At 49.2% G+C, this 27,644-nt stretch overlaps 4 protein-coding genes across 7 annotated transcripts in view; 2 read left to right on the top strand and 2 right to left on the bottom strand.

Annotated features, from left to right (window-relative positions):
• Positions 1–6: 6 nt before the first annotated feature.
• Positions 7–7,572, top strand: TAPBPL (TAP binding protein-like). 3 transcript variants are annotated; one of them, XR_825675.1, is made up of 8 exons: positions 7–496; positions 1,045–1,263; positions 1,414–1,686; positions 2,849–3,187; positions 4,372–4,674; positions 5,198–5,317; positions 6,184–6,273; positions 6,439–7,572. XR_825675.1 is itself a non-coding variant. In XM_010844974.1 (7 exons), the coding sequence occupies exons 1-7, from the start codon at positions 436–438 to the stop codon at positions 6,480–6,482; spliced, it is 1,326 nt and encodes a 441-aa protein (XP_010843276.1). In that variant the 5' UTR covers positions 7–435; the 3' UTR covers positions 6,483–7,572. The 3 variants fall into 3 exon arrangements, 2 of the variants coding, with proteins under 2 accessions (XP_010843276.1, XP_010843275.1); XM_010844974.1 differs by lacking the exon at positions 5,198–5,317 and having other exon boundaries at positions 1,048–1,263; XM_010844973.1 differs by lacking the exon at positions 5,198–5,317.
• On the bottom strand, positions 7,511–14,462 carry VAMP1 (vesicle-associated membrane protein 1 (synaptobrevin 1)). Of its 2 annotated transcripts, none has more exons than XM_010844976.1 (5): positions 14,311–14,462; positions 11,150–11,276; positions 10,805–10,963; positions 10,039–10,090; positions 7,511–9,636 (listed from the first exon to the last, which is right to left on the bottom strand). In XM_010844976.1, coding segments are annotated over exons 1-5 (357 nt in total). In that variant the 5' UTR covers positions 14,313–14,462; the 3' UTR covers positions 7,511–9,619. The 2 variants fall into 2 exon arrangements, with proteins under 2 accessions (XP_010843278.1, XP_010843277.1); XM_010844975.1 differs by having other exon boundaries at positions 7,511–8,097.
• Positions 14,463–23,500: 9,038 nt separating this feature from the next.
• MRPL51 (mitochondrial ribosomal protein L51) lies at positions 23,501–26,871 on the bottom strand. The gene is made up of 3 exons (XM_010844970.1): positions 26,631–26,871; positions 26,440–26,550; positions 23,501–26,019 (listed from the first exon to the last, which is right to left on the bottom strand). Exons 1-3 carry the CDS (start codon positions 26,707–26,709, stop codon positions 25,823–25,825), a joined length of 387 nt encoding a protein of 128 aa, XP_010843272.1. The 5' UTR covers positions 26,710–26,871; the 3' UTR covers positions 23,501–25,822.
• Positions 26,872–27,010: 139 nt separating this feature from the next.
• NCAPD2 (non-SMC condensin I complex, subunit D2) overlaps positions 27,011–27,644 on the top strand; it is a 25,648-nt gene continuing 25,014 nt past the window's right edge. Inside the window, exon 1 of the mRNA XM_010844971.1 lies at positions 27,011–27,639. The gene's annotated coding sequence lies outside the window, so the exon portion shown is untranslated. The remainder of the gene's footprint in view (positions 27,640–27,644) is intronic.

The following is a 27,644-nucleotide window of genomic DNA, read 5'->3' as shown; positions in this document are numbered from 1 at the left end:
GGCAGGTGAAGGGAAGTGGGAGAAGGTCCCAACTACTGGGGAGCCTTCGTCTGTCATCAGTCCCTTCCTTCCTCCAATCTGCCTCCGTTCCCGTACTCTGTCTACACTTTCTTGGGGCTGATCGGAAACAAAAGGGCAAAGGGGCGCACGCAGCAGAGTCAGGTCCTGAAATCACCAGGGGATTTCTTTTGCGGGCGAGAAGGTGAAAAGGAAGAATAGTGACCAGACTCTGGCTCCAACGGCTTCAGCCAGCGGCTAAGGCAGCCGTGATAACGCTTTCTCAAAGTGAAAGCGAAAGCCAAGTAGACGGAGAAGACTGACGGCGCCAGGCGGCCGACCAGGCAGGGGTGTTTGAAGCCCCTTCTCCAGCCGACCCCTGGCCAGCGGGGGGACTGAAGAAGGGCGGCGGGGGAGGAGGGCCCGAGAGCAGCCCCCATGGGCGCCGAGGGGTGGTGCCTACTGCTCTGCTTGGCTTTCTCCGGGGCGGCGAACGTCGGTGAGTCGGGTGGACAGGCTGGTAGGGTGCGTTGGGCTCAAGAAGCATCAGGTAGTCACCCTCACCGAGGTCCCAGAGAGAGTAAGGGGCCGGGGATGGCTTCCAAGCGCCCTCTAAGCCCAACAGGTGGAAGGTTCCGCGGCTAGTAACGGTGAGAACCAATTTTGCTCGGAGGGAGGCTGAGAACTCAGTGGAAAGGGCCAAACCAAGGAACTAGGGGCCTTCTCGGTTATACCGCAAAAGCAACAGACCCTGGGGACTAACTGGGAAGTTGAGAGGCTGTTAACGTCCAACAACCAGGCTCGTCTTCTCTCCCAATGCAGCTTTGCTCATTCATTTCCTTTTGCTGAGAATTCCTTTAACGGAAGAGAGAGCTTTTCATGGATTGTTGGAAATAAGAGTTTCATAAATCTGGTTCAGGGTAAAACAGGAAAGGAGTTAGGGATCAAGAAGATTAACCCTTGATGACTTGGCAGTTTCCGGCAGGGAGTAAATATAGGAGTAACTTTCTGGGCAACAGGGTGCTCACACCAGCCTGTTCCCTGCAGCAGAAAGGCAATGGCAGGCGGTGGACGTGGTCCTGGACTGCTTCCTGATGGAAGAAGGTGGGCACCATGGAGGGTTCGCCAGCAGTGAGAACATGGTGAAGGCCGTGCTGGTGCTGAGGCAGGTACCAGTGCCGGACGATGGCTCCCTGGAAGGCCTCACGGACTTCCAAGTGGATACACTGACCAAGGACAACTCACTCATTACTTTCGAGGCCTCAGGTACAAGCCCTCCACCCTGTGCCCCAGTCCTTCTGGGCTCCCTCCAGTTCCTGAGTCTGGTTCCCAAGTAGGCTCACCCACACCGGCTTCCCATCAGCCCAGGTATTCTCTACCCAGCTCCATATCTGTGCTGCCCTCTTCTCTCCACAGTGAACCTGGTACAGATTCCCCAGGCCGAGGCCCTGCTCCACGCTGACTGCAGTGGGAAGGAGGTGACCTGTGAGATCTCCCGCTATTTCCTCCAGGCCAGGCCAGAGGCCACTGTGGAGATGGCAGCCTGGTTCATCACCAACGTGCAGGTATCTGGAGAGGGACCAGGTGTCTCCATGGTGATGAAGACTCTTGAGGATGCTGAGAATGAGACTGTCTTGCATCCCACGCTGAAACTGCCCCTGAGCCCCCAGGGGACTGTGCGGACTGCAGGTGAGAAAACGAAAAGCAGCAGAAAGTTTTGATTTTTTTTAAAGGGGTAGAGATAGGGGAATAGTAGGAGAAAGGAGGGGACAAGACCACCTCCATGCACATTGGTCATCTCAGGGGGTTCCCAAGGCCTCAGTCTGTTCTTCCCAAAGACCCCAAAGGGGGATGATTTTCACCTAGTCGGGTGACCTGAGGACATAAGACATGTGATGCTCTATCCACTTGTGCTGTCCACAGCTGCCTTAGTGAGCTGAGTACTAGTTTCTCCCAGGGAGCAGCTAGCCTGATCTAGTGCTTCAAGATGAGAGTGGAACACAGGCCCACAGAATTTGTTCATTATCTCTCTCTTTTAATTTATTTATTTGGCTGTGCCAGGTCTTAGTTGCAGCATGTAGGATCTAGTTCCCCAACCAGGGATCGAACCCAGACCTCCTGCATTGGGAGTGTGGAGTCTTACCCACTGGACCACCAGGGAAGTCCCCCTGGATGTTTCTGAATCCTGGCTGCTATCTTGTAGATGTCTCACCACTTGGATTTGTCTTTTTTTTCATTAGACTGAAGTTCAGCATGTTTGGCTCAGATTTCACCACTGTGTGCTTTTTTAAACTCTGACTTCTTTAGTCTTCTCGTCAGCCTTGCCCTAAGCACATGAACATGGCAACACTGAGTGGCTTGCCCTAGGTCACAGAGCCAGTAAGTGGAAGAACCAGGCTTCCCAAAGCTTTGCTGGCTGTTCCAGGAGTTCCTTCATACCTGAGGGTCCACGGTAACCCATACTTTCGTATGTGTAATTTGTCTGGTCCATAACTTTCATCAGATTGTGCAGGGGGTACAAAATGGTGAAGAGTACCATGTGTGCATGGTGTCTTTCAACACGCCCCAGGCGTGCTACAGCTCAGGGGTCAGGTGGCCTCAAGGAGGGAGCAGCCCACAATCACCCCTCTTTCTCCCCGGTGGCTCAGATGGTAAAGAATCCACCTGCAATGCAGGAGACCAGGGTTTGATTCCTGGGTCAGGAAGATCCCCCGGAGAAGGGAATGGCAACCTACTCCAGTATTCTTGCCTGGAGAATCCCTGCCAGAGGAGTCTGGCAGGCTCATAGTCCATGGGGTTGCAAAGAGTCGGACACGACTAAGTGACTAACACTTTTCACTTTCTCCCACAGTGGAGTTCCAGGTGACCACACAGACACCATCCCTGAATTTCCTACTGGGGTCCACAGCCTCCCTACACTGTGGTTACTCCGTGGCACCTGGCTTGGACATTACCAGCGTGGAGTGGCGGCTGCAGCATAAGGGCAGTGGCCGGCTGGTATACCACTGGACCATGGGGCAGGGGCAGGCCAAGCGGGAGGGTGCCACCCTGGAGCCTGAGCAGCTGCTCACAGCTGGAGATGCCTCCCTCACGCTACCCAGCCTCACTCTACAGGATGAGGGGGCCTACATCTGCCAGATCACCACCTCCCTGTTCCGAGCTCAACAGGTCATCCAGCTCTACATCCAAGGTGAGGCCAGGGTCAGTGACCCTGCAGAGAGGAAAAGGAATATGCCTATGAGAGAGTTTTCCGGAATGGGATCAAACACAAAGGCACTTTGCTGAGAGGCAGACTGCAGTCCCACAACCTGACTGCCTTCTCTGTCCTAGAAGCACGGATGGCATCAGATTGAGTTTCCCATCAGGCTCTCAGAGAATTCCATTCAGTTTCCCATCAGGCTCTAGGATAATTCCACTGACAAATGTCCTGGCCAAGACCCTGCTGCCCTGCCCCAGCTGGCTATCTCCGGTCACCCCAGTCCTTCTGGACCACGTTCTAAGGAGGAGCAGCAGCAAACCAAGGAGGGGCTGTGGGAACGGTCCTGATGGGAAGAATTGTTTTTTTTTATTTATTTTTAAAATTTTGTTTCTTTTATTTATCACTGATGGCTGTGCTGGGTCCCTGGACTTCCCTCTAGTTGCCCTCCACAGGTCTGTCTTTGTGGTGGCTTCTCTTGTTGCAGAGCCCAGGCTCCAGGGCATGCGAGTCCAGTAGTAGCAGCTTGTGGCTCAGAAGTTGTGGTTCCCAGGCTCTAGAGCACAAGCTCACTAGTTGTGGCTCATGGGCTTAGTTGCTTCATGGCACAGGGGATCTTTCCAAACTAGAAATCGAACCCGTGTCTCCTGCATTGGCAGGTGGATTCTTTACCACTGACCCACCAGAGAGGGCCCCCGCCCCGCACCGGGAGGACTGTTTCAAAGCTTCCCTTGTAGCTCAGTTGGTAAAGAATCCACCTTCAACACAAGAGCCCCCAGCTCGATTCCTGGTTCGGGAAGATCTGCTAGAGAAGGGATAGGCTATTCACTTCAATATTCTGGCCTGGAGAATTCCATGGACTGTATAGTCCATGGAGTTGCAAAGAGTCGGACACGACTGAGCAACTTTCTTACATCACCTTACACGAGTGTTTAAAATCACTGGCTGATGGTGATGTTAAGAAGCAAGCCAACCTCTAGTTGGTTTTGCTGTTGTTTTTCAGTGACCTGTGGGAATCATGCCCCTTTATGTCCTGCCTCCAGGATGCACCCCACACCTCACTGAGTAGAAACCCTCCACCCCCACAACCTGCTATCATGCTCAGCAGGAGAAGGCTCCAGGCTCCTCTGCTGTCCTGGTGATCCCTGTGGGATTTGATCGCTCCTCCTTTCTTCCAGCTTCCCCCAAAGTACGACTGAGCTTGCTGAACACAGCCCCACCAGCCACCCTCATCTGCAATGTTGCTGGCTACTACCCCCTGGATGTGTCTGTGACCTGGACCCGGGAGGAACAGGGTGGCTCCCCAGCCCCTGTCTCTGGCGCCTCCCTCTCCAGCCTCCGGCAGAGCCCAGCTGGCACCTACAGTATCTCCTCCTCCCTGACGGCGGAGCCTGGCTCTGCGGGAGCCACTTACACCTGCCAGGTCACCCACGTCTCCCTGGAGGAACCCCTGGGGGTCCATGCCTGGGTTGCCCCACCAGGTATGGGAGTGCCCTACTTTCCCCACCTCTACACCTGGGCTCAGGGCTCCTGTCCTCCGACCTAGTTCTGCTTCCTACGGTCTCAGCTGCTGCTTTCCCAAGGTGGGGGCCTTCAGAGGTCCGACCACATGTTCCCCGAATCTTTTATTATCCCCTGGGTCCTGGGGTACCAGGCACTGCTGAGAGCTGGAGACCAGGGCTGAGCAGTTCCTCATCCTGCCCTCGAGGAGGTGGAGGGACAGACTAGGCCATCAGGGCAGATGACCCACCCAGGGGGTAGGGGGAGGCCTTCGAGGCTCAGAGGGCCAGGAACACCAGGACAGAAGGAACGCACATGTGACAGCCTCATTATAGAATAGCCTGAAAGAACCGGGGGAGCCGCATGGCTAGGGGCAAGGGTGTGGGGGGAAGGGGGCTGTGGTCACGAAGCTTGAGCGGTGCTTGTATTTATTCAGGACTGAGCCAGCCCTGCACTGAGCACTCAGATGTGGGCCAGCACACATTCTCACACCTTCCATTTTAGAGATGAGTAACGGACTACAGTCCAGAGGATCGCAAAGAGTCGGACACAACTAAAGCGACATAGCGCACAGACGCAACGGCACTTACAGATGTCCAGTCAAGGTTGTCTGCCTAGAAAATGGTAAAACGGAAAACGTGAACAATAGGTCGCCTGATTTCTCTACAGCTTTAACCCCCCTGCTGCTATTGGTGGGCAAATAACAGGCCTCCAGCTGAACTTTATCCTGAGGCCACAGAATGTCATCAAAAGGTCTTTTTTGTTTTTAATGTTTGGGGGATATTGAAAAGTTTATTTTTTGAACATTGATACTTTTATTTTTTAACTAGAGGAAAATTGCTTTACAATGTTGCATGGAAAAGTCTTATGCCATGCAGAGTTTGCAACTTGAAATGCATTACTTGGTGGCTTGCGAGGCCATAAGCTTCCCTAAAGTTTATGGGATTTTGCCTCAGCTTACATCACTCCCCAGTTATTTACAAAATTGCAGTTTAACTGTCAGCAACTTTGTTTAGTTGCTCAGTCCTGTCCGACTCTTTTGCGACCCCACGGAGTACAGCACACCAGGCTTCCCTGTCCATCACCAACTCCCGGAGCTTGCTCAAACTCAATGTCCATTGAGTCGGTGATGCCATCCAGCCATCTCATCCTCGGTCGCCCCCCTTCTCCTCCTGCCCTCAATATTTCCCAGCATCAGGGTCAACTGCTAATCTAAACTAAATCTCTCTTGTAAGACAGTTTGGAAAACTGTTGTCACAAAGTGGGAAGAGGTGGAGGATTGTGTGGAGTAACAGGCGGACAACCACCCCCAGCAGGTCCCAGCACCCCATGTGCCTGGTCCCTGGCTGAGGGCAGAGGAGCAGCTGATTGGAGCTCCTCGGCCAGGCACATACACACACACACAGCGCACTCTCCTTCCTGCGTGCACACGCTGTGGGCGAGGGTTCAGGAGGATTCTTGCCACTAATTTCCCTCCACGCCTCTGTCAGTTGCAGAGCAGAAGTCAGCCCTGGGAGTCCTTCTGGCCAGCATCCTCTTCGTCCTGACCTTGCTGTTCCTGGGGCTGCAGAGACGCCAAGGTAAGAAAGCGCCTGGACACCATGGGTTCTATCCCTGACCGCCCTCACTTAGAGATCAGATGCTCTGAACACCGCCACGCCCAGACCAGGAATAAAGCCAGCCCAGTCCCAGCTCTTGGGGTTACCCCACTGACAGCAACCTTGTTCCCTCCTGTTTCCTCCTAGCTACCTCACCAAGGTCTCCCAAAACCTCAAGGCACTCTGGGTAGCCGCTCTCCTGCCTTAAATGTAAGAGATTCACATTCTCCCAGAAGGACTCTGAGCCAAATCCCAGACTCCAAAAGGCCCCAAGAAAGCTAAAAAGAAGGCATGGATCACTGACTCTGGATTTCTACAGGCCCCTGCCCTCCTTCATTGCACGCCCTGGGCCGATATACCAAGGGAGAGAGCGTGGAGAGGTGGCAGGGTGGCAAGAAGGCAGAGGTCTGGGTGGAGCTTGAGACCTGAGCCAGCTTGGAGGTGGAGGTGTGGGGCTGGAAAAGATGCCAGAAAAAAAAATTCAGAAAGGAGCAGGGGAAGGACAGTGGGACAGGGTGGGAACTGGACGAACACACAGTCACCAAACTATGTCCAAATAAAAGCGCTGAGTGTCCTCGGAAGCAAAGCTTCTCCACTTCCCTCTTTCCCCACTCGGGGCCCCGCCTCCCAGCCTTGCTACTCTACCTGCCAAGTGTCCGAGATGTGAAACAGAGACCCTCAGAGGTGGCCCCCAGGGCCCCGTCTCAGCTGCTCTGTGTAACCCTGAGCTGTGGTTAAGCTCCTGCCCCTTTGGATGGCTGCTGGACATTTTAGGACTCTACATGCCCCTCACCCCCTCAGCTGCAGGGGAGAGATTGCTCCTTTTAGTCATTTCTCAAACGGGTCTGGTCAGTACACTGGACTTGACAGCAGACGGCTGTGCGTGAGGGTCGTGGGGAGCAGAGCGTCTGGCCCAGGACCTAGGGGGAGATGGCGGCAGCTGTCTGAGAAGACCTGCAGGTGTCTGTCGGTGAGACACCACTCAGCTTCCTGCCACGGGTTCCTGTCACTCACACCTGGAAGAGCCGCCGGGTGGCATCAGGCATGAAGGCTGAGAGCGGAGACCACGTCCCCTGCCAACACCCAGACCTTTCATCTCGAGGGTGATGGCACATGTCAGCCATCCTTCCGGCCCAAAGCACCGTGGGAAGGGAACCAAAGAGAAATACCACCCTCCACCCCGCCGAGGTCACTCCAGCCCAAACAACAGCCGACTCGCTTTAGTGGTAGGAAGCTGTATTTTTTGGCCTTTGTTCAGAATACAGGAAATTGGTGAATACATGCCTTTGGTGGAAGTACATCTGTTATTATTCCGTACATGGAGGAGAGTGGGGTTAGGAAAAAAGACAGAGAGGTGATGACAGACACACAGCGGAGACCCCACACCGTCTCATGGCAAACCGAGGAGGGGCTGTGGGGCCTCAGCTTCACGTGGCCGCCGAGCCCCGGGCTCAGTTGCATATGTGCTTATGCACATGGGTGTGGGGTGCGGGGGTGAGGACAGCGAAGACACAAAAGAGGGGACAGGCGGGGTGAGAAGGAGCGTAGAAGGGCTGCGTCCCCAGAAGCACTGAGCCAACTACCTCTGGGACAGACGGGGCAGAACCCAGAAGTGATTTCCTGTGATGGGGCGGCCCAGGAGGGCGGGTTTGCTCCAGGCTTGGGACACATCGAGGCCAGTGGTGGTTCTTCTCCAGCGGTGACCCCCTGCGTCAGGCAGGGGGAGCCCAGGGGAGAGTGGAGGCCTTCGAGGGGGGCCGTGAGGAGGGCACATTGACTGCCTTCGTCCAGCTCTTCCGTCCCACCCTGGGGCAGGACGAGGGGAAGGGGGGTCGGGGCGGAGGGAGAGGCAGGAGGGTTGTGCGTCGTGAAATGCTACTGCATGGAGGGCCAGCCAGCCCAGCCTGGCCCCCTGCCGCCTCCCGCTGGCTGGACGGGACGCATGAGGGGACCAGGTGGGCCCTCCGCCCCTCATACCCGGTCTGGCCCACTCGATGCCCTTTCCTGAGCCCAGCCCCAGCCCCTGAGACAGGCCGAGCAACCCCGTCCTCGGGTCCCACTGTCTGTGCCACAAACCACACAGAGAAGTGGGGAGCGGAGGAGGCAGCGCGGAGTCCAGGTGCACAGGGTGCTCTGGGATGGGAACGAACTGCAGCAAGAACAGAGGCCACTCTGGGTGGGGAGGCCCCGAGGCGGCACAGGACCCACAAGCAAGCCTGTCTGTTGACATCCACCTCAACCCCGGGGCTGGGTCGCTGCAGGCACTGGGCTCCCTCAGCACTCAGAGCACGGCCGGGCCCCCCTTTTCTTTAGCAAGTTCACTGGGGGAGTATAGGGGGGTAAGGACTCCCCAAGGGTCCAGGGCTTCTCACCTCCAGCCCCTCATCCTCCTCCATCAACAGGAAGGAGCAACAGGAACCTCAGAACGAGAGGGTGAGAAGTGACTTCCTCCAGGCTTGTTATTTTTCGGGTTAGGCCCTGGACTTGCTGTGTCTCTATAACCCACAGGCATCCTCTCTTTATCTATGCCAGTAAAATTCAGTGAGTCTCAAACTCTGGCTAAATGAAATTATTTGATGCCCTCATGAACAACACAGAATGGTGTAGAAAACATGGACGAGCGCCCCATCCAGATATGAGCTGGCGGAACTGCTTCTAGAATGGGAACGGGAGTCCTGGCATTTTTTCGCTATGAATATGTGTCCTCCAGGTCGCTGGAGGACAAAGTAAAAGGTGGTAAGATCCCTGAAGACAGAAAATCTTAAGACTAACGGATGGGACATCCCTCTGCAAAACAGGCTTGACTTTCTTAAGGCATCCTGCACCAGGCCCAGGCTGGACTGCAGACCCGGTCCAGGCTCCCCTGCAAGGCCTGGCCCAGGAGAAGGACTCCAGGTGAGGGACATTCTCCCAGCTGTCCCCAGCCTGCTCCTGCCAGCGGCCTGGCCTGGCTTTTCCAGGCAACACCACGAGCATAAGCCTCTTCTCCTCCCCCTAGTCCTGGCCCTTTCTTGGGCAGGTCACCTCAGCTCCGCCCCTTCCTAGGCCCTCTGCCTCCAACCCTTTGGGGGAACTTGAGAGAGCGTGAGAGGGGAGGAAGGAGATGCCCGCTGTTGTTTACCAGGCAGTTACCTCAAGACTGCACCATGAGCAGCATTTCCGGTGTCACGGGACCAAGTGCAAATGAAAGCAACAAAGGAGGAGTGGGCGATGGCGAAGCGGGGCTGGGATGGAGGAAGGCAGATGGGGGAGTGCCAGGGAGAGACGGAGGAAGAGAGGGACATGAGTTCAGACGGCCGGGGGGAACAGGGACGGGGGTGGCATGTTCTCAAGCAAAAAAGTAGACTGGACACAGGAATCGGGAGGTCCCAGATGGCAAAGAGAGAGACGGGAGACAAGAGGGCACATGACATCAGGTTACTAGACACCAGGGGTGGCCGCAGGTGTCCCACCCCCACGGGCACCCTCCACCCATGCCTGTGACAAAAGAGCACAGCCCCACCTCCTCAGAACCAGGAGGGACCACCGTCCCCCACAGTCCTGCAGAGGGAAGGCGTGTCCATCCAGGAAGCCCCTCCTGCCCTCCCGCACCCAATGATGACCCTCCCCGCCGCCCTGGCAGCGATCTGATCTCCGTACCTCAGTCAGAGCAGCCCCACTCCCCAGGCAGGCAGGCAGGCAGGGCTGGGAGGAGACTCCGGGACCTTCCCACCTCTTCACCCCACCAGCAACCTCAGCGATACTTACTTACAATAACTACCACGATGATGGCGCAGATGGCTCCCAGCATGATCATCATCTGGGGGAACATGGACAAAGAGTGAGCCCTTGGGTTTGGGGAAGGAGGGAAGGAGGCCCGGGCTGGGGACATGAGCGCAGCACTGCCCCAGTCCTGGGGAACAGTGGAAGAAGCCACACAGCCCCCAGGATAGCTGGAAGCCTTCCAACCCCACCCTGTGCACCACCCCACTACCCCATCAGATAGTAACCCCTCCACCACAGCTGGAACTTCTCGAAAACATCAGAGCATCTGCAGCCTTCTCCTTTTCCCCTCTTCCTGTAGCCTGGAGGCTTTCAAAGGAACACCAGAGGAGACGCCAACTTTGAACCTTTAGTCATCAGGTTCATTGTTCATCATAAAGTGTTCAGCTCATTCCCCAAGAGCTGCAGGTGTTTAAATATGTATCTACCCCAGCCATTGTGTCGACATTGGTGTGTCTTCGGAAGGGTTTGCAGGGGTCCTCCAGGAAAAAGCAGCTTGACTAACCCCTCCAAACTCCTTAAGGTCTCCAGGGCCCCCAGTGAGTGGTTCTGAGTGCTCTAGCGTACCCTGGTGGCTAGCTTGGGTAATGCAGCTTAAGAAAGCGGCGATCCAGATTTCCTCTCAAGAGAGGCGCCAGCAGAGGATGTGGAACCATTCCACATTCCACAGAGAATGTGGAACCTAAGGGTTTTCCTGCCTCCTGTGCGTTGAGACCCAGGAAAATAACAGGGAGGGGACAGGAACACTCACCTTGCAGTTTTTCCACCAGTACTTCCTCTTTAGCTTGGCAGCGCTGCTCTCAAATTGTGATGCACCCGCCTGCAGAGCGTCGGCTCGGTCATCCAGCTCTGACAGCTTCTGGTCCCTCTCCAGGACCTTGTCCACGTTTACACGCATGATGTCCACCACCTGAGCAGGGCATGGGAACACAGAGCGGCTAAGCTCCCCCAGAGCTGGGGAGAGCACCCCGAGGCTGCCCTGCCTAACTCTACAGGGTGCCCTGCCTCCCAGAGCCGTTAGCTGCCCCTCTACATAAAGAGAAGTTTCCAGACTCCCATGATTTGGAAACCCTCAGAGAAAAAGCTATCCACCTACCTCCTCCACTTGTGCCTGGGTCTGCTGTAGTCGTCTGTTACTGGTCATATTAGGAGGAGGGCCAGGGGGACCCCCACCTGGGGCAGCCCCTTCTGCCCCTTCAGTGGGTGGCTGAGCTGGAGCAGACCTTTGGGGAGAAGGGCACAGAGTGCGTGAGACAAGAAAGGAATCCCGTGCATTCTCGCCCCGAAGCACCAAGGTGGTGGCAATAATAAGGTTATTCGCAAACAGCAGGGGTCTAGCTCCTTGGCAATGCCAAGTGGGGAGATACGATACAGACGCAAGGCAAAAAAACAAAAGATCTTGCAACTGATGGGGCCCAGTGACACCCTGGGTGGAGGGTGGAGTCAAGAGCTCTCGTCTGGGCTGTCCTCTGACCCAAACTCAAACGCATACTCTGGCACGACGGCTACAGGGACAAATGGGCCAGCCGTATCCTGACTGTCATTTCTCTGCCTCCCAGAAGTCAACCTGGAAAACTCCAATCCAGGTTAGGAGAATTATACGCAAAAAAACTAAACCTTCAGGATAAGCTTTGGAGAAGGAAATGGCAACCCACTCCAGTAGCCTTGCCTGGAAAATTCCATGGACAGAGGAGCCTGGTGGGCTACAGTCCATGGGGTCGCGAAGAGTCAGACATGACTGAGTGACGGAGCAAGCACTCAGGACAAGCGTACAGATTAACAGCTCTTTTTTTTTTTTTGCAAAGGCTGAATATAAAAATAAAGGCCAAGCGGACAGTCTCTGCTGAAGGGGAGTCAGTTATTGGTATTTTTCACGTAGTGATTATAGTGTGTCGTGGCCACTGTAGGACGACTTGGAGAATCACCAAAGGCCTCTGTAGTTGGAGTGAGTCAGAACTGTTTGCTTGCTTCATTTTTTGGCAGAGAAGGTTGGGGGTTCACTTAGATAGAATCGGGGCCCAAACCAATTGTGTTAATTATGAGACTGTTCCAAGAGCCTAGGCAGAAAACAAAAATACTGGACACAGTCTTCAATATATAGGCATCAGGGACATTCTGTCCCTTCTTGTTCTAGATTTGGCATCAAGTCTAGGAGACTCTCCTAGTTCTTTATGTCCCAAAGAGAAATCTTGGTTTACACTGAATATATACAGACCATTCTCTTTCTCCCTTAGCCTTAGGGTGGGGGAATAATCTAGCATGAAAAAAGTGTTAGTCACTCAGTTGTGTCCAACTCTTTGCAACCCCATGGATTGTAGCCCTCCAGGCTTCTCTCTCCATGGGATTTCCCAGGCAAGAATACTGGAATGGGTTGCCATTCCTTTCTCCAGGGAATCTTCCCAAATCAGGGATCGAACCCAGGTCCCCTGCATTGCAGGCAGATTCTTTACCATCTGAGCCACCAAGGAAGCCCCATCAAGCATGGAGTCCTCCAAATAAATCCCTCTCCATGTCTCCCAACACATGGAAGCTAAATTCATGCCCTAAAGAATTTTCAGAAGTCTAACCTGAGGCGTGAGCTATTCTCTGCCAAGGAAGAACTCACAGGTAGGAGAGAAATTGCTCAAATTTGATGGAGAAGAGAAATTATAAGAACTCCTCAAACAGAAGCAGAATCTCACAAAGCACACCTCATCAGAGCAGTCCAAGAGTAAATGTACTACGGATAAAACATCACAAAGTCACCAAAAAGGAAAAGCCTTGACTATTCACAGTAGAACTAATACCCAGAAGTTCCTCCTCTCTACGTAAATTTCAGTCTAAAGAGACAGAGAATAACCCCTCAGAAAGGCTATTCTAGCAGATGACACCTGACTTATCCCAGTTAAAAGAACTGTTTTCCCATTTCCCTTTAAGGCACAAAAGAGGCAAAGTAAAGATACAGAGCTCTGGAAGCCACTAGACTCCTCTGCTACTACTGAGCTAAGCAATCTAATTCTCTGATGAAAGTGGAAAATTCAGTGAGTAGGAAGCAGCCGGTGTTTGGTCTTGGAAGTGGTCCAGGCTGGTGGCACCAATGACAAGATTAAGGTCAGAGACCTCGTGACACCCTTCTAGTCACCATGCTTTCCTCACCTCCTTCCTTCATCCCACATGGATGCTACTGGGAACCAGTCAGCGGAGAAGGCTCCCCCTGCCCAAAATGAAAACACAGAGGATCCTAGGGCTTGGCCAAAACACGTAAACTACCATATACAGCTAAAACTGTAGAAATCAAATACAAATAGTTAGAAAGCTTTGGAAGGGACCATTTCACTTACTACTTGTTGGGAGTTGGGAACACGCAGGAGTAACATATCCAAGGCTAGTTATAAGCCTTATGTAACGTAAGTACATCTCCCCCCCCCCTTTTTTTTTGTCACCAAGAGAAGCAATATGAATACGTCTTGGACCAGGCCAGGACTCTGGGCAAGAACGGGAAGTTCTTCCACTTGTCTAGCTATAGTTCTCCCTTAGGATCTTGAGACAGGGATGACCATGACTAGATGACTAAATTGATTATTAGAGACTAAACCTAATGTGTTAAGGGAAGGTGGAGGTGCGGGAGTGGTCCTCAGCTCTATTTCTCTTCCAAATACTTGGCCAAGACTCACTGACAGGAAAACACCTCCTCTATGGGTGGCCTTGGGATGAATGGCTGCTCGGAATTGCCTACCACTGCCCCTGGAGTCCTTGTGAGCTGCTCACCAGAGAACTGGCAGACAAGTTTCTGAAGCTTTGCTCACTACCAAGAGGGGGCTGCTCATCGCGATCGGGTTGAGGGGTGTACACAAGTGCAGACGCTGCAGAGCAACCCAAGCAGCTAACTGGCAGGTGCACCCATGACTGTCCTTTCAGAAGCCCTAAGTACCGCCTTGATCAGTGACAAGAAAGAGCCTGGAGCCCCTCTCGGGTGTCTCCACGCCCCACCTTCGCCGGAGACCCGACTGAGGAGTCCCGCAGGCGAGAGGAGAGGGGGCAGTGAATGTGGGACCCCCGCGCCCCGGCCGCGCCCGTGCGGTGCCGGCTGCGGCTGGTGCAGGAATGGGGTGCTGTCTCCCCTCCCGGGGGGGTGGCCCGGCCCGGGGGCGGCGCGCGGCGGTGGTTCCCCGCGCCGCCGCAGCTGCTGCAATGCGCCATTTTCGGTCCCGCAGAGTCCGGCGCTGGGGTGAGAGCTGGCAACAAGGTGTCGCGCCCCCCACATCAGAGTTAACTCACATGTCACCGAGAGAAGAATGAGAGGACCGTTTCCTCTCTGGAGTCTGCGGCTAGACACCCGATCGGGAAACGCTGCGGTGAAGCCGCCCGCACCTCCGAGCTCCGCCTCTGGCTGCCCACCGGAGCTCTAACTGCGGTGGAACTGCAGTTGCCGCGCCGGCCCCAGTCTTTATCAGTGCTGGCCACGCCCCCCAGATCAAGCTGACAACCCTGCAGCCCAATCCATGCCCAGAACGGGCGCTAGTCCCCGACGCGAAGGCCGGACAAGGCCTAGAGTGCCCGCCCCTGAAAATTGGCCAATCACAGCTCTCTTCTCATTCTGACTCTGGAAAGGCGCTGCACCGAGACGATCTGACCAACAACTCTGGCTTGCTTATCTGTCTAACTAAGCGAAGGGGTTGGGTGGAACTCGGCGCCAACCCTCTGGAAAGGCGGCTCCAGTAGTTTGAATTGGACCTTTTTTTGGTGCCTCCCAGCCAATCGCTGAGCAGTTCCCCGCGTCTGGGCCCGCCCACGGCCCGTCTCCAGCCAATCACGCAGCTTTCTCCAACAGCAATGGGCGGGCCCCCGGCTCTCCCAAACCAGGTCTCCCGAGCCCTGGGAGCTGCGGGTGTTCGGCGATCTAGGCAGGGCCCAGGTACCCGCACCCTGCCGATCTCCACCTCATCTCCCTGCTTTTGACAGACAGCTCTGAGGAGGCTGAATCCATCAAGGCAAAGCCGCAGGCTCCCGGGGCCAAAGTAAATATCAGAGCTCCTGTCATCCTATTTACACAACCAACAAGCCCCTTCACGCAACGTAAATTTGACTCTGCGCCTCCTATCCATCCCAGGTAGTTTACCACGTCGACTCAGTTACCCAAACCAGAGACCTGAAAACTATCTTAGATTTCCTTCCCGTTCATTTTCACCTGTCCTCCAACAATTCACCAAGTTCTCCTTCCTAGTATTTCAAGTATTCTCTTCCCTCGTCTCCCTGTCCCACTTCAGATTATTCTCTCATACCTGGATGCCATCAGTTGTAAAACTATTACTTTATGTCCCGATGAGTAAAAAGGTAACAAATAAACTGTGACATAATGCTTTCTTATCACTTCGATTTTTTATTTTATATTTATTGAAAGTGTAGGTTTCTATAGGTATAGGTTTTTATCATACTTCATTCCCATGGAAAAACATAAAAAGGAAAACAGAAAAGAGTAACACAGTAACAGTGTTCCTGAAATCTCACAGACAGCAAATTTAATGATTCATTTTTTTGACTCAGATGTGTATGATTTCCACACAATGTAGTCCTCTGTGCATGCCATCAAGGGCTTTGGTGATGCAGCATTTCTTAAAGGAATGTTCCTTTTCTGTCTCTGGAATTTTCTTCCAAGCCTCAGACACCTATTTGGCAAATTTTGATTCTTATGAGCCAGTATGACAAATACAGTATGACTGTTCTGGCTAATAGTTATAGTCAAACATCCCAATTTATATGTTCAAATGAAAAAAAAGTGCCAAGTGGCCTCTTAAAATTAATGAAATATAATATCTTCCTGTTTCATCTTGCCCCTCAGTTATAACCATCCTCTAAGAAACCACCAGGGTGATCTACCCAAATGTCACAACCCTACTTAAAAACGTTAAACAATTAGAAACATAATGCATTGATCATATGTGTTTATTCCATCCCCCTTCTGAAACTACATCGAAATGAGAATTTGTAAAAATTGAAAACAAATTATAAACCCTTCAAGACAAATAGAATGGAAGGAATTGGTCCTGACGGCACGAATGGCTAAATATGCCCACCAGATTCATATGAGGTTGAACAACAACAAAAAAAAATACAGAGAGGTTCCAGTTTAGGCTTATTACAGATAAAGCTGCCATGAACATTCATGTGCAGATTTGTGCCATGCATCGTGCCAAGTCACGCCAGTTGTATCCAACTCTGTGACCCTATGGACTGTAGCCCGACAAGCTCCTCTGTCCACAGGATTCTCCAAGCAAGAATACTGGAGTGGATTGCCATGCCCTCCTCCAGTGGATCTTCCCAACCTAGGGATCAAACCTGAGTTTCTAATGTCTCCTGCATTGGTAGGCAGGTTCTTTACCACTAGTGCTGCCCATGTGCAGGTGTGCATGAACATAAATTTTCATTGCTCTGAGATAAATGCCCAAGAGTGCAACTGCTGGGTGGTAAAGTAAATACATGTTTAGTTTTGTAAGAAACTGCCAAACTGTTTTTCAGAATGGCTGTACCATTTTAGAATCCCACCAGCAACATATGAAGAATCCAGTTTTTCCACATCCTCATCAGCATTTCGGAGAAGTACTGGAGAAGGCAACCCACTCCAGTACTCTTGCCTGGAAAATCCCATGGGCGGAGGAGCCTGGTAGGCTGCAGTCCGTGGGGTCACGAAGAGTCGGACACGACTGAGCGACTTCACTTTCACTTTTCACTTTCATGCATTGGAGAAGGAAATGGCAACCCCCTCCAGTGTTCTTGCCTGGAGAATCCCAGGGACGGGGGAGCCTGGCCGGCTGCCGTCTATGGGATCGCAAAGAGTCGGACACGACTGAAGCAACTTAGTAGCAGTAGCAAAGGCTAATGATGTTGAATATATCTTAATGTGTTCATTTGCCATCTTTTATATCCTCTTTGTTGAAAGATCTATTCATGTCTTTTGCCTATTTTTTAATTGGGTTGTTTATTTTTTTGCCTTCGAGTTTTAAGAATTCTTTAAATATTCCAGATAAAGTACTTTGTCAACTAAATAGTTTCTCCCAGTCTCTCTTTTGTCTTTTTATCCCCTTAACTGGAACTTTCATAGAGTAAACATTTTCAATTTTGTTAAGATCCAATTTATGAACTTGTCCTTTAATGCATCACTTTCTGTGTCACACTTTGCCTAGCCCTAGAGTCTCATACTTTTCTCCTATTTTATTTTCCAAGAGTTAGATAATTTTGTTTCATAATCCATTTCGAGTTAATTGCTGTATGAGGTATGACATTTAGGTCAGGGTTCCTTTTTTTTTCAATGGATGTCCAATTGCTCCAGGACAGTTTGTTGAAAAAGAAACCCTTCCTCCATTAAACTGCTTTTGCATCTTTGGCAAAAATCAGCTGGGCTGGGAATTCCCTGGCTGCCCTGTGGTTGGGATTCAGCACTTTCACTGCTGCAAGCTCAGACTCAATCCCTGGCTGGGGAAGAGCCCACAAGCCACGCAGAGCCACCAAAAAAGACAAAGGAAAACCAGCTGGGCATATTTGTGAAGGTCTGTTTCTGGGTTTTCTATCTGGTTCCATTGATCTATGTGTCTGTCCTTCTGCCGATGACACACTGTCTTAATTATTGTAGCAACAGTAAGCCTTAACATCAAGTAGAATTATTTCTCCCATTTTATTGTGCTTCTCCAAAGTTGGTTTAGCTATTCTAGATCCTTTGCCTAAAAGATCATTTTAAAAAGGCATTTATGTAAACTGGCAAGAAAGTAGACTATTTAAGGACCAAAAGACTAAGTGAACACTGGTGCCTGGAGAGATAACTGGGCACTGAAGCCTGTTTTGCCTTGAGGGCCTTTGCTTAAACGTTTAATTTAGGCATGGTGGCCTCATAGGGTGCCACTGTGGCATAGGAGACAGAACCCAGGGCCTCCGTAGAGTTGGAGATCTAATGGAAGGCCCTACCATAAAGTCAGAACCCCAAAGGACTATATCCTCACCTGAGAGTGAATTTAAAATATGCTAATATCTGAACTGCCCTTATGGGACTACATAGAAAATCTGCTCATCTGAAACCTAGGTAGCTACTAGAGAACTATTCTTTTTTCTTTTAAATATATGCAGACAGGGCTTCCCCGGTGGCTCACCAGTAAAGAATATATCTTCCAGTGCAGGAGACATGGGTTCCATCCCTAATCTGGGAAGATCCCACATGACACGGAGCAGCTACTCTTGTGTGCCACAACTACTGAGCCTGTGCTCTAGAGCCCGGGAACCGCAACTACGGAGCCCACGTGCCACAGCTGCTAAAGCCCAAGCACCCTAGAGCCCGTGCTCTGCAACAAGAGAAGCCACCACAGTGAGAAGCCAACACGCCGCAACTAGAGAGTAGCCCCCGCTTCCCACAACTAGAGAAAAAGCCCGTGCAGCGACAAAGACCCAGCACAGCCAAAAATAAATGATAAATAAAATTATCAAAAAACACAGTTATAAATATATGCAGACACTTTATAATCAATGCTGTGGTTTTTCTGTCTGAATTCCTTATTGGTCCTAAAAACAAAATAGCAAGAACTTAAAATATTTCCAGGTCGACAGTGCCACCAAGCACCGGCTGTAGCAACCAAGTCCTCTCTCTGGATGAGCTTATCTTCAATCTAGGCCTTGGGGAATTTCCACAGATACAGTTCCAAGAAAAATAAATCATGGTCAAAAATTGGAAACAAATAAGGAACAAAGAACCAGAAGCAAGAGCCAACAAAGATGGAGACAGGAAGTAAGAAAATTAGAAAATCAAGCCAAATAGTTCAACATCTGATTAATAGGCCTTCTGCAAAGAGAAAACAGGATATGAGGGAGAAATACTACAAAAGAAATACAAGGAAAAAAAACCTGAATTGAACAAGTCTTTCTGGATTAAATAGTACACCATGTGCCTAGCATGGTGAAAGGAAAAGAATCAGGTCAAGATATAGCTTTGTGAAATCTCAGAATATTAGGGGAAAAGAGAAGATCCTAAAAGATTTCAAGAAGACAGACAGAGGGAGAGGGACTTCCCTGGAGGTCCAGCGCATAAGAACCCACCTGCCAATGCAGGAGATTCGAGTTTGATTCCTCATCCCTCAGAGCAGCTAAGCTGGTGTGTTACCACTACTGAGCCTGAGCTCTGGAGCCTGTGCTCTGGAACAAGAGATGCCACTGAAGTGAGAAGCTGGAGCACCGAAACTAGAGAGAAGCCTGCCCAGCAACAGAGACCCAGCACAGCCAAAAATAAACAAATAATAAAAATTATTTTTAAAAGAAAAGCATAAGAATGCCTTGGGGAGACTCAAGGCTAGAGTTATGTGTTGAATTGCATCCTCCCCAAAATTCTTATGTGGAAGTCCTAACACTCAGATCTTAGAATGTGACCTTATTTGGACCCAGGTTGTTGCAGAGATAATTAATTGAGACGAGGTCATATTGGTGTAAAATGGGCCCCTACTCCACTATGACTGCTGTCATAGAGTGGGAAAGCTTGGAGAGATATGCATGGGGAGAATGCCTTGTTCACATTCAGATAGTTACCTGTGTGTTATGTCTATAAGCCAAAGAACACCAGATACAGCCAACAAACCACTAGAGGCCAGGAGAGAGGCAGGGAATAGATTAACCCACACAACCCTGGTGATGCCTAGTCTCAAGACTTCTAGCCTTAGGAACTGCAAGTGGATACATTTCTGTTGTTTAAGCTCCAGCCTAATGGTACTTTGTATACAGCAATCCCAGAACACTCATACACCTGTCTTGAACTAGTACATGTGTTGGATTCCCAAAACAATCAACAAATTTTGTACTGTATCACATACACGTGATAAAAATACCAGAAGGGATTGATTTGTTATGAATACTGGTAAGTTTAAAAACCAACGGGAGTAAACAAATCCAAGTGTTTCTTAGACCATGAACCACCCTGAAGACAAAAATAGAACATTGTTTTTTCTGCGGGACCTTTAGGTACAGAAGGCAGAGATAATCCTACTCTTCAGTTATGACACATGATCTCTATGTATGCATAAAAAGATTTTGGTTTTTTGTTCTCTTTTTCCTTATTCCCCTTCCCAGCCATAGACAGCATTATAAATTATCTGATATTTATAATTTTGTGTTTTTGCAAAATGGGTACTGTCTTCCATGTGTATATTTTTAATTTACATAAATGATGTCATGTTTTAAATCTCATTGTGTTTTTCCACTCAGCTGGAAGTTTTAAAGAGGAAAATTGAAAAAAAAATAAAAGAAGATTGTACAAATTGTATATGAGCAGTTTGCTCTTTCGTTCCGATTCTCATATCCATTTAATTCGTTCCCTCCTCTGTTCTTTCCTCCTTTCCTCCCTCCCGTTTTTTTTTTTTTTGTATAACACTAACTAGGACCTTTAGTACTAAGTTAAAGTACAGCAGCAATAGAGGGCATTCTAGTCTTGTTGCTGATCATAAGGGAATTGTTTAGTCACTAAGTCATGTCTGACTCTTTGCAATTCCATTGACTGTAGCCTGCCAGGCTCCTCTGTCCATGGGATTCTCCAGGCAAGAACACTGGAGTGGGTTGCCATTTCCTCCTCCAGGGGGTCTTTCCAATCCAGGGAGGGAACCCTTGTCTCCTGCATTGCAGATGGGTTCGTTACCACTGAGCTACCTGGGAAGCCCACTCTTAAGGGAGTATATATCCACTCAATATCTGGCATGGATCTCCAGGATGTCACCTTTACCAAATTAAGGAAATGTCCATCCTTCTGTTCTTAGGGTTTTTAAAATTATAAATAGGAGCTGTATTACTTAACTTCCCTTTTCTATATCGACTAAGATCATCACAGAGAATTAAACCTTCATCTTTCAAAACAGGAAGCTAATAGACATCTAAAGCTGCTAAACCATGAAGAGCAGGAAGGCATTTTATTTCAAATTATGATGACAAATACCAGAATAGTTCAAAAAAGTAAAAGCATCTCATTCTGGGAAGCTAGTCTGGAAGATGGGTAAGGCAGGAGATTGCTGTTTTTGTCATATAACTTTCCTTTTTGATTAACAATATATGCATGTATTACTCTGGTATTTTTTTTAAAGAAAGCTTAATTTAGCCAAAAAATGAAATAAGATTTATGTACCATATGAACCTACACATTTAGTATACAATCATACGATTTTTAGTATATTCATAAAGTTGTGCAGTTATCACTACTAATTCCAGAACACTTACATCAACCCAAAAAGAACCCGCATACCTGTTGGTAGTCATCTCCCATCCCTCACTCCTTACCTCATCCCCTGGCAACAACTCATCTACTTTTTGTCTCTTGTGATCTGCCTGTTCTGAACACTTCACATAAATGGAACCAGATAATATGTAGCCTTTATGACGTGCTTCTTTCATCTTTCAAGGTTCCTCCATGTTATAGCAGTACCTCATTTTTTTTTTAATAATTGTATCTATTTTCAGCTGTGCTGGGTCTTCACCCCTGCTTAGGCTTTTCTCTAATTGCAGTGATCAGGGGCTGCACTCTAGTTGCACACGGGCTTCTCACTGTGGAGCACGAGTTCCAGGCATGCAGGCTTCCGTAGCTGCAGCACATGGGCTCTAGAGCACCAGCACAGGAGTTGTGGTACCCAGGCTTAGTTGGTCCGCAGCAAGTGGGATCTTTTTGGCCCAGGGATCAAACCCATGTCCCCTACATTGGCAAGTGAATTCTTTACTAATGAGGGAAGCCCCCTCATTCATTTTTATAGCTGAGTAATATTTCATTATATGCATAGACCACACTTTGTTTATCCATTCGTCAGTTGATGGAGATTTGGGTTGTTTCCTTTCTGGCTATTCTGAATAATGTTGCTGTGAACATTTGTCAACAAGTTTTTGTGTGACTATGTTATCAGTTCTCCTGGGTGTATACCTAGGGGAAGAATTGCTGGGTCATATGGTAACTCTCTATGTAACTTTTTGTGGAAGTGCCAGTTTTCCTAAATGGTTGCACCATTTTACTAAAGGTTAAGTCTTAATGGTTCTTTTTTTTAAAACATATTTTATTTTTAAAAAGTATTCTTATTCATTTGACTGTGCCAGATCTTAGTTGCAGCACATGGGATCTAGTTTCCTGACCAGGGATTGAACCCCAGACCCCTGCATTGGGACTGTGGAGCTGCATTGGGAGCTAGTGGATCACCAGGGAAGTCCCCTTAATAGTTCTTTAGTCTTCATCATAATCTGACTCTGGCCTCCACCTCCTGCCCAATTTCTTTCCTTAGCTCTGCCAACAAATGCCGGTCACAGCTTTCCCGTATGTGCCAGGTTGTTTCTCACCTCTGACCTTTGTTTCAGTTTCATCTGCCTGGAAAGCAGGCTAACCTCCATACCGTATCTGTTAACTGCCTCCTCCAGAAAGCCTTCCCTGCCTTCATTCCTGCTCCCCTAGGATGAGGTAAGGGGCCCTCTTCTCTGTACCTATACAGTAGGTAATGAACATGCTTTAAATGCCATAGCAGATTTTACAATTATGCTTTTTCCCCCTCTGTTTTATTGAAGTCTAGTTGCTGTACATCAAAGTGATTCAGTTATACACATTCTTTTTTTTATATTCTTTTTCATTATGATTTATCCCAGGTTAGATATAGTTCCGTGTGCTATACAATAGGACCTTGTTGTTTATCCATCCTAAATGTGCTGAAGTGTAATAGTTTGCATCTACCATCCCCAAACTCCCAGTCATCCCTTTCCCTCCCTGTCTCCCCCTGTAACTATGCTTCTTTGTCTACCTCCTGCACTAGGAGGAATTCTTTAAATGCAGTTGTTGTTTTTTTTTCCTTTGTATCCCTCGAACCTACTGGTCCCCTTCAATAAATGGCTGTTGAATGTGTGACTTCTAGATATTTACCAAGGGTCTACTAAGAGCCAGTATACAAAGAGACCAGATATGAGACTAGTACAGTGAACAAATGTGTGCAAGACAGTCCCTGCCCTGAATGGGGATGAGCCCTAGTCAATGGGGAAGATGGACACTGCTGCTGCTGCTATGTCGCTTCAGTCGTGTCCGATTCTGTGCAACCCCATAGACGGAAGCCCACTAGGTTCCTCTGTCCCTGGGATTCTCCAGGCAAGAATACTGGAGTGGGTTGCCATTTCCTTCTCCAATGCATGAAAGTGAAAAGTGAAAGTGAAGTCGCTCAGTAGTGTCCGATTCTTAGCAACCCCACGGACTGCAGCCTACCAGGCTCCTCCGTCCATGGGATTTTCCAGGCAAGAGTACTGGAGTGGGGTGCCATTGCCTTCTCCAAAGATGGACACAGAGACATATAAAACCAAGCAAGATCAAAAAGCAAACACGTGACTTCAGGGGCTTGGACACCTTAAAAAGTCTTCCCTTGTCTTCTTCCATTTTTCCAAAGCCCTACACACACTCCAGAGGACTGTCATAGCATTTACACTTGCCAAATTGTGTTAAATATTTTATGTGCATAATTTCATTTATTCCTCACACAACTCTATGAGAAAAGTATTGCACTGCTCCTAATAGACAGACTAAAAAAAACTAAGTCTCATAGAAGTTAATTCCTTTGCCCAGGGCCACAGAGTGTTACAGCTTGAGTTTAAGCCCAGATCTGTCCAACCCCAAAGGCCATGTTCTTAATCAATAGTTTCTATACTATTTGCCCCTCCCCAAACTATACTATACTATACTACTCATATCAACCTAAAACATCCTTTCAAGAAACATAAATAGCGCTTATAACCCACATAAAATATTTCTTTAAAAACAATACATCAAATACTTCCCTTATTTTATTTTGCAAATATTTACTGAGAGCCTCACACACTGGGCTTCCCTGGTGGCTCAGACAGTAAAGAATCTGCCTCTACTGCAGGAGACCCAGGTTTGATCCCTGGGATGGGAAGACTCCCCTGGAGAAGGTAATGGTTACCCACTCGTCTTCTTGCCTGGAAAATCCCATGGACAGAAGAACCTGGTGGGCTATGGTCCATGTGGTCAGAAAGATTTGAACACGACTGAGTGACTAACACTTTCACAATTTCTTTCACTTCACATACACTAGGCACAGATGACACTCAATTTAACCCTAATCAATACACAATTCTAGGAACTGTAGCATATTTTTCTCCTCTCAATTGAGTAATGTCAAACATTTAAGTTGATTTATAGCCGAGCAAGTTACCTAAAATACAAAAAAGCAGCTAGCGTCGTACTACGGTTCATTATAGCTAGACCTACCCAGCCATCTCCCAACAAATTGTGTTCCCTCATCATGTACCACCGACCACTCTTCCTCACTGGCAATGTTCTACTTCTTTCTCTGCTTACTAAAATCCATCCTTTTGTATGGGGCCACTCCTGATTAGGCCAAAAGCATTCTCTTATCTAGATTGTTTATCACCCACATCAGTGGTTTCCAAACACAGCTCATTAAAATAAACTGGCTGTTAAAATGAGAATGCCCTAAAATCAGCGGAGACATACTTTGACAAAGCAAAGGCCTAGAAACTATTGTGCATACAGGCTCAGTCACATCCAACTCTTTGAGACCCTGTGGACTAGAGCCCGCCAGGCTCCTTTATCTGTGGGACTTTTTAGGCAAGAATACTGGAGTGGGTTGCCATTTCCTATTCCAGGGATCTTCCTGACCCAGGGATCGAACTCCCATCTTCTGCGTCTCCTGCACTGGCAGGCAGATTCTTTATCACGGCACCACCTGAGAAACAATCTAAATGTCCATCAAAACGGATGTGGTTAAATCATTACGGCATATAACGTGAGGACAAAAAACTAAGTTACATTAAGTGAAAACGTAACTTAATGTGCATGGAATCCAGCTTTTCAGAAAGAAGACAGGTAGGTAGATTGATAAACAAGCCTGTATACGCACAGTATATATTAATATCCGGAAGGACTAAAAAGAACGTCATGTATGATTGCCTTGAAACAGAGCACACAAAAAAAACCCAGCTGTGAGAAAACTTTTCACCTTACTCTTCTGTAATTTTACAATTTTGAACTATCTCCCTATATAGATGGATACATTTTAATTATTAAAAAAAAAACCCACAAAACCCAAAAAGACTCTTAAGACTCAGCTCAGTTCTAAAGATCACAATCTTTGGGGGCAGGGACTAGACTTTTGAAACTGTTAAACTATGCAGAGATTCTGATGATCAATAAGGCTTAGGAACCACTCATATGGTACTTAAGGCCTCATATATTAAAGTGTACATATGAGACTATAACTTTATACCCATAACTAGAAAAGCATGGAGGGAGAATATTTTATACTGTTTTTCCTAGAGTTCTCATCTCAGAAAAGGTACTCGATAAGTATTTTGACGAGAATGGTGTATAAGTATAATTATTTTTCTATGATATTTCATTCCAGCGCAGAAAGGTTTTTAAAAATATATTTAACATGGCATTATGGGACAATTTTAAATGACCACTTTCAATATATGAAGGGCCAAACATCAAAAGTGCCAACAATGATTTTTTTATTTTTCTAAACACCACAGGTATGGCTACACTGCAAGGGCAAGTGGTGAAGTCCAAAGGTAAAACCGTAAGACTTAGGGATGAGTTCCACTTCCTCCTTGCATGAATGAGTAGAACTAGCATCTAGAGGAAACTAAAGTTGTGGATAATGGATTACAAATGAGTCCTGCATTATCACTGAGAGCATTCAAATCCCCTTCCTCATTAGGAAAAGTACTTCTCCCTTCTTTCTGGTGATAGACATGCCTCTTCCACAGTTGCCAGCTTTTTCTTCTACCGGTGCTTCCCATGTCGATTAAAGCGTTTGTAGAGAAAGCTGATGCGTTTGTTCAGGTTGTGCAGGTCATCAATGAACATCCGATTTCCTACCATTCTCTTCTTTCGAATACAACGCTGCAGTTCATTCCCCTTCCAGCCTCGAAGCCACACGGGGCCCTTGATCAATTCTTTGGGGTGCTTTTCAAAGTTTCCTGTGTAATGTGACAGAAGGCATTAGTCCCAGTCGGAGAGAACCCAACCTCCACCAGCTAAGCCCTCACCAACAGCTGCATTTCCCCCAGCAGCACCTACAGACATGACAGTCAGGCTACAGTATAAAGAGCACAGATTCTGGAGCAAGACTGCTTGGGGTACAAATTCTGGCACTGCCACGTATTAGCTTTGTAAAAACTACCTAACCTCCCTGTGCCTGAAGTTCCTCACCTGCAAAGGAGATAGGTTATGAGGATTAAATGTGTTAAATGCATGCAGGGGACACAGAAGAGTGCCAGGTAAACTGCCAGATAAGTGTTCTTACTATTCAACAAGGTACCATTCCCACACAGGTGAAAAAACAGTCGTTACAGCGTAACTGCCATTCTGAAATTCTGCACCATGGAGTCAAGTCTTACCCAGGATCCCGATATTGTCATATACCCCGAACATCGCCCTCTTCTGGTTCCAACGATCAATCACTTTGGGGGGCGGGAGGGTGACCCTTACATGGAACAATCTGGGAACACCTATGGATGGGAAAGAAAGAGAATGAATCTGAGCCGCTTACGAGAAGCAGCTCTCGGGGTGTCCTACATCAGCCACTTACCCAGAAAGAAACTTCTGCAGGCCAGCGGCACCAGGCCCCATAAGCGCCTGCCTGCCACCCAAGAGAGGCTCCCTGCCATTGCTCTCGTCTCTCCCCTGCAAGACTGCACGAGCACTAGAGGGAGGGTTAGACGTGACCTTCCAGGAGATAACAGAACCTTCTCCGCTGGGGTCACGCGGGTACTAACTTCATGCAGCCATCTTGGATTTTACCCAGGTAGCTCTGGGCTCAAGGCCCGCCCCAACCCCACCTTTCCCAACCACAAGCCCCGCCCCGCCGCTTCCGTTCTGACCGCCGGAAGTTTTTAATGCGGTAGAAGAGGAGAAGGTGTCGTCTGCTTTAGGGAGTCCCAAAATGAACTTCAAGCAAGAAAATTCACCCGTTCTTATTTCCTTGGGCGTCCCTCAACTGAGGGAGATGAAGGTCCAGAACCTGGAGCCCAGAGCTTCCTTTTTCCGTGCCCCACAGCAGTTTTGCGCTATAGCTGTTTTTATTCCCCCTATTTGGCCGGGGAGGAAATCTGAGGCTGACGGAGTAAAGTGAACTTCTGGACGTCACATAGCAGACGAGATGGCGGAAGCTGGACTAGAGCCTAAGCCTTCTAACTGTCGGCTTCTGTCCTCGGGGGTGACTGAATGGGTCACTGTCCCAGGGGCACGGCCACTGCTCAGCTAGGAACTCGACTCCTCCAGCAGGCACCGCGGAAAAAGAGGACTTTGTAGGGAAGAAGGCGGCCGCGAGTGCGGCGTGGGTGGGGGAGGGAGCTGGAATCTAAGTCCCGCCCTCCTTGGGGCAGTCGGCTCCTGCGCTCTGATTGGTCGGTCTCTGCAGCGAGCGTCGCGATTGGGTCCCTTGCGGCCGTTGAGATTTGAACTCCACTTTTGTGGCTTTGCCCGCGCCGCGCGGGGCTCGGTGACGGGTGTTTTCCTCTGCCTGGCGTGTATTGCCCAGTTTCTCTCCCCGCGGGAGTGCTGCCTCGCATATTGGTGCATATTGTGCCCTCCGTGGGGTTTT

Source organism: Bison bison, unplaced genomic scaffold, assembly GCF_000754665.1.
Source record: "Bison bison bison isolate TAMUID 2011002044 unplaced genomic scaffold, Bison_UMD1.0 scf7180017864213, whole genome shotgun sequence".
In the NCBI taxonomy this organism is placed as follows: Eukaryota; Metazoa; Chordata; class Mammalia; order Artiodactyla; family Bovidae; genus Bison; species Bison bison.
This window is presented reverse-complemented; position numbering and strand designations above follow the sequence as displayed.